Source organism: Manacus vitellinus, unplaced genomic scaffold (genome assembly GCF_001715985.3).
Source record: "Manacus vitellinus isolate BGI_N305 unplaced genomic scaffold, ASM171598v3 scaffold_141_pilon, whole genome shotgun sequence".
NCBI classification, from domain to species: domain Eukaryota; kingdom Metazoa; phylum Chordata; class Aves; order Passeriformes; family Pipridae; genus Manacus; species Manacus vitellinus.
The window spans coordinates 177,387-183,570 of NW_021939012.1; the positions used below are offsets into that span (position 1 = coordinate 177,387).

The window sequence follows — 6,184 nt, forward strand, 5'->3', positions numbered from 1 at the left end:
CAGGTTGGACGGGGCTTGGAGCAACCTGGGCTGGTGGAAGGTGTCCCTGCCCATGGCAGGGATGGCGCTGGATGGGCTTTAAAGTCCCTCCAACCCAAACCATTCCATAACAGAATTATTACACCTGAAAGAGAGACACAAGGATTGAAAAGCAGAACTTCAGCCACACTTCTGGCTGTTTGCACAAAGGTGGAGTAGAAGTTGTGTATCTTTAGCCCCCGTAGCTCCAGAGGAGTTCAGGTTGTTCACACCAGTCACATCTGACGGTTTGGCCTCCCGGGAGCTGAGCCTTCCTCGGCAGGTTTTGCTGGGGTTGGAAAACCACGAGTGAAGTGTCTCCCTCACAGAGCCCTCACACCCTGCAGGGCTCCAGGGTGCCCCTGGGCCAGCTGCCCTCAGAGCTGATCCTTGGGGTGCCCTTGTCCTTGCAGAGCTGCCCGAGGACTGCCGGGGGAGGTGGGAGAGCTTCGTGGAGGAGACACTGACGGAGACGAACCGGAGGAACACGGTGGATTTGGTGAGCACAGAGAGCCCGGGCCCGGGGACTCCTGGACCTCCTTTCAATACAAAAAGGGGTATTCCTGGGGTTTATTCTCATTGTGCTGGTTTTTCTGAAGAATTTCAAGGGCAGAGTGTAGAAAATGTGTTTCATAACAGTTGTCCAAGCAGCAGCTGATCCATGTTGGTGAACTCCAATCCATGTTATAACTCCAATCCATGTTATCCCTTGGGCCAGTTTCTGCCTGGCAGGAGTTTGATCTTTGGGGGGTGGAACTAAAATATTGGAGCTTTCTCAGCCTTCCCTTGTGCTCATTCCTTGGTCCTTCCCCCAGGTGAGCACCCACCACCTGCACTCCTCCAGTGAGGATGAGGACATCGAAAGTGCTTTTCCCAATGAACTTACTCTCCAGCAGGTGAGTGGACAACACACCCTTCCCTGTTCCTGAGAAACTTGCTGCTCTGGTTTGCCTTAGGAGGAAGCCAGAAGTACCCTCTGGATGTCTGTGGTGGGTTTCCCTTGCACCACTGGGGGAAAACAACCCAATGAAGCCAACAAGTGGTTCCCTCTGGAAATTCCTGCCTCTCTTTGGGAGGAGCTGGGAGCAGATGGGAGAGTTGTCAGCCCAGGCTCCCAGCAGTGTGTGTGAGCCTGCTTTGGGAAGGGTCTGTCCCTTTTTGGTGCTGCTGATGCTTTGGTAGGGCAGGTTTTTCCCCAGCTCAGGGCAGTGTCCTGGGATGTCTCGGGACCCCCTGGTGATGCTGGTTTGGGTCCCTGTCCAGGCCTTCTCCGAGTACCAGATCCAGCAGATGACAGCCAACTTCGTGGATCAGTTCGGCTTCAACGACGAGGAGTTTGCAGACCAGGACGACAACATCAAGTGAGTCTGTGGTTCTGAGCCTTTCAGCCTCTTTGCATCTCACCTTCACTCTGGTTCAGGGTTTAAAATGGACCTCCTCCTCCCTCCTGGGCTTTGAAGGGAGCAGGGGAGGGATCAGTGGCTGGGAAAACACGGAGCTGTTTTTGTGGGAGCCCAGCCCTGATCTCCAAAGGCAATTGGAGAACCAAGGAAAAGTACTTCTTCATTTTAGAGAGGAATGTTTTAAATAAAACAGGCAATTATTAACTAGCCCTGCTCTAGGAGAAGTTTAATTGCAGAGAAAGCAAAGCATTAGAGCGAGTTCTGGGCAATTAAACACATATTGTCCAAGGAATTAAATCCTTATTGAAATTAGGAATGGAAGAATCGTGGTTCGATGGAGTCCACGGAAAAATGAGCCATTTTCTCCCTTCTGAGAAAGGGAACAGAGATAAGGAGGAGCGAGGACAGCTCAGAGGAGGCAGGAGAGGGGGATTTGATGTTACACAACTTGCTGAGTTCAGAGCTCAGAATTTGCTGCTTTTATAGAATTACTTTAATCCCATTAAAACTGCAGCTCATCTTCTCTCCTTAAAGATGTACCTGGGACTGTGATTATCCCACTTGGCCATAATGGTTCTGAAATTGGAACCATTTAGTTCTGGGCACAGAAGTGCTCCAGGGGATCCCAATGTTCTGCTCCTCAGCTTTGCCCCTTCACTTCAGCTGCTGGAGGGTTTGTCTCCATCACAGGAATTCTTTGGGATCCAGGGTGACAGTGAAGTGTGGCAACACCTCTGTCCTTCCTCCAGGGTTCTTCCTGAGCCTTGTAGGTGTCAGAACTTTAATAAGGCCAGAAAGTTCCAGGCTGAATCAGAGTTTAATTGAACAGAGATTACTTCGTTCTACACACTGAAAAAAATAAACAGATTTTTCACTTGTGTCAGCAGCAAATGTGACCCTGTGTGTGTGTGTAGGTGAGGGGAGGAGTTAAATTCCGTGAGGAGCTGCCAGAAATGCCTCGTGACCATTGTAAAATGAACACCAGGCTGAAAAAAGTCTGTGACTGGGATTTTATCACTTTATTTGTGGTTGGAAAAGGAGAATGTACTACAAAACACGGAATACTGTGAGAGTGGTGCTCCCTGCCAGCAGTTGGACACTGTGGGAGATGTGAATTGGAGTAGTTAACAAATATTAATAATGTTTCAGTGTCCTGGGGATTTGCAGGATTGTATTTTAAACTGAACAGTCCTTAAAGAAAATGCCACTGTCCAAAGGTAGAGCTGCATGAACAGGGTGGATAAACTGTGCCTGGCCTCAGCTGTCTGGGAGTGTGGAGTTTTTGGGCTGCAGCTCCCTCTGCTGTTCTCCCAGCAGGCTCCTCTGGGGCCACACAGGAAACTGGGGCAGTTTAGGGTTTTTGCAGCACAGTGACACACCAGGGGTGTGAGCCACTCACACACTGAGATTCACAGAATTCCAGAATCACAGGGGTTGGAAAAGCCCTCCCAGATCAGAAGGTCCCCCCTGAGCCTCCTTTGCTCCAGGATGAGCCCCCCCAGCTCCCTCAGCCCCTCCTGCTGCTCCAGACCCTTCCCAGCTCCCTTCCCTTCCCTGCACATGCTCCAGCCCCTCCAGGTCTCTCCTGGCTGAGGGCCCAGAACTGCCCCCGGGATTCCAGGGGGGCCTCCCCAGTGCCATCAGTGCCATCTCTGTCTCATGCAGCCCCCTGGAATTCCTGGGTGAGCATAGGACTGGAATTCCAGAGCAGCTGGCTGCAGCTCCTTCTCTTTTTCATTAATGATGAGTTTATTTAAATTTTTCCAGTGGGATTGGGATCAGCTGGAGGGATCTGGGAAAAGCAGAGCCGGCCGTGGTGTTCCCCACGAGAGTTCAGAACAGCCCGGCCCTGCTGGGGCTGCCAAGAGCCCCAAAACCCCACAGCAGGGAGCTCATGGCAAAGGCTGCTCCCTCGGGGATTGAATCAGCCCCAGGAGGGGAAATCTGACCTGTGGAATCCTGGAGTGGGTTGGGTTGGGAGGGATCAGCCCCTCCAGTTCCACCCCCTGCCATGGACAGGGAATGTTCCGGGCTGAACTAACCCTTCGTCTCAAGGAGAGGAGACCATGGCACAGATACAGGAGTGGCTGCTCAGGGAACAGACCCCTGGGGGGCTCTGGGGCTGGGTGGTGCTGGGGATGCCCAGGTTCCTCTGTGCCATCCCTGAAGGCTCTCTCCCTCCTCTGGGCAGCGCTCCCTTCGACCGGATCGCGGAGATCAACTTCAACATCGACGCCGATGACGACAGCGTGAGTGGGGTCAGGGGTTGGTTTAACCTGCTTTCATTTGGAAAGAACAGACATTTGGTGGGGTTTTTGGTCAGTGCAGAGGTGTCCACCTGCTCACTGAGTCCAGTTAAGGAACTGGGGGCACTGCAGATACCCCGGAGCATCTCCCCCAGAAATATTTCCTCAGAAATTGCACTCCTGGCATTTAAGGAATTTTTCTCCCTCTCTGCAGTGTCAGTCTGTTGTCCTTAGAAGCACAGAATCATGGAATGGTTTGGGTTGGAATGGACCTTAAAGCCTGTCCAGTGCCTCCCCTGCCATGGGCAGGGACACCTTCCACTAGCCCAGGTTGCTCCAAGCCCCATCCAACCTGACCTTGGACACTTCCAGGGATCCAGGGGCAGCCACAGCTTCTCTGGGCAACCTGGGCCAGGGCCTGCCCACCCTCCCAGTCAGCAATTCCTTCCCAATATCCCATCTAACCCTGCCCTCTGGCACTGGGAAGCCATTCCCTGTGTCCTGTCCCTCCATCCCTTGTCCCCAGTCCCTCTCCAGCTCTCCTGGAGCCCCTTTAGGCCCTGCCAGGGGCTCCAAGGTCTCCCTGGAGCCTTCTCTTCTCCAGGGGAACAATCCCAATTCTCCCAGCCTTTGATAATCTTTCCAGACACAGATTAGGGAAGCATGGAGAGGGCTGGATTTCTTATGGATCTAAATATTGCCAGGCTGTGTCTGGTCTTTCCTGTTGAATTGCCCCAAAGCAAAGCAGCAGCTGGACAGTGGTGATTCCCCCCAGGGGATCCCACACTCAGCTCCTGAGCAAAGCTTGGTTGGGCCAGTTCTCAGACTTTGGTTTCCTCAGTCTTTCCCAAGGAATGACTGGGATTTGGTTTCTCCCCCCTGTCCCTCAGCCCAATGCCTCCCTGTTCGAAGCCTGCTGCAACGAGCGGATCCAGCAGTTCGACGACAACGAGGAGGAGGAGGACATCTGGGAGGAGAAGGAGATCACCTATGCAACCCAGGTCAAATCAAGAACACGGTAAGGTGAACACAAAGCACTCATTTCTCCCCCTGAATGCTGGGAAGCTGCACATTTCAGCCAAGGCCGTGCTTAGGTGTTTGGTGTTTGTGTTATTGAGGGGCCCTGAGGTTTTTGTCTGGCAGCCCCGAGGACTCCCCGTGCCACGTGTGCTGGGGGCCTGTCTTGGATGTGCAACAGAGATCCAGTGTAAGGGAATTCAGTAACAATGGAAAAACCCGGGGACTGAGTCTGTCATGGTGTAAAATCAAAGATATTAAGAAATCCCTACCCTTAATGTGAAATACTTAGAACTTACTCCTTCATCTCTGGGAAGGAGGAGTTAAAACTGAGGGGAGCAGACAGAACTTTTTCAGAATATTAAGAAAAAAAGGTGATGTTTTTCATGGGAACAAGGGACCTCCCAGGGGCATCTCCAGCTCTGCAAATCCTTCTTCATCCCTTTGATGGAGCCAGTTATTGAATAAAGTCACTTCTCTAATTCTGTATCTGGAAATATGATCAAGGGGGATGGGAAAAACCACCAAGAGCTCAATGTTTCCTTGCCAAGCACCAGCACCCCGATGGTCCTGCTCACACACAGGGTCCATTCCACATCAGTATCCTCCTCTTTGCCACTGGTTTGTGTGGTCCCACCAGGCTCCAGCCCTGGGTCTGTCACTGCAGCACATTCCTGCCTCTGCAGATGAGTTTGGACTGGCAGAGCCCTCGGGGCTGTCACTGGAGGGATCTCCCAGATTCCTGCCTGGCTGTGCATTCGGGGGGAAATAACCCTGGCAAAGGCACTGGGCAGCCCCTGGTTGTCCCCCTGGAGCAGGGAGAGGGCAGCTGAGGGCTGGGGGGGCTGGAGTCCTGCTCACCTGGGCTCTGTGGGGCAGGTTTGGAGCGTCCCAGACCTCGGAGGGCTCGTCCAAGAGCGACCTGGAGAACGGAGACCACGACGGGAGCGTGGACTCGGAGGAGGAGGAGGAGCCCGAGCAGCAGCCACCTGCCCCCTCAGCAAACAGCCCCAAGAGCAGCATTTCTGAGCAGAAGGACTCCTCTGACACCTCTGAAGGTAAAGGGTGCACAGCAGGATGTGTGCTGGGGGGAGATCTGCAGCACAGCAGCACTTTGCACAGTGCCAGGCTCCTGTGGAGAGTCCACGATTCCACCTGTGCACAGAGAAATGGGAATTTCAGGGTCCATTTCTGCCTCTGAGCTATCTGGAGTCCTGCCCAGCTCCTTCAGAACAGCAGCTGTGCTCAGGCAGCCACGGGCACAAGGATAATCCCAGGGGAAGGTGTCCCTGCCCATGGCAGGGCGTTGGAATGAGATGGTTTTGAAGGTCCTTTCCAACCAGAGCATTCCATGATTCTGTGACTCTGTGAATCCCAACTGTTTTAGTGCAAATCCTGATCAAAGGATCACTGGAGGATTAGGGCATGAACCCCTCACATCACATGATAAGGGTTCTGTGCAGACCTTTGCCAAGTGTCTCCACACTCCAGATCTGTTCT

The 6,184-nt window shown here is 53.1% G+C and overlaps 1 protein-coding gene across 1 annotated transcript in view; it reads left to right on the forward strand.

Moving 5' to 3' along the window:
* The window catches only part of PPP6R2 (protein phosphatase 6 regulatory subunit 2), a 30,498-nt gene that overhangs the window by 17,589 nt on the left and 6,725 nt on the right, over window positions 1-6,184 (forward strand). Inside the window, exons 11-16 of the mRNA XM_029958142.1 lie at window positions 366-517; window positions 834-914; window positions 1,282-1,379; window positions 3,613-3,670; window positions 4,558-4,685; window positions 5,564-5,742. Of these exons, the coding sequence (XP_029814002.1) occupies window positions 366-517; window positions 834-914; window positions 1,282-1,379; window positions 3,613-3,670; window positions 4,558-4,685; window positions 5,564-5,742 (696 nt within the window). The remainder of the gene's footprint in view (window positions 1-365; window positions 518-833; window positions 915-1,281; window positions 1,380-3,612; window positions 3,671-4,557; window positions 4,686-5,563; window positions 5,743-6,184) is intronic.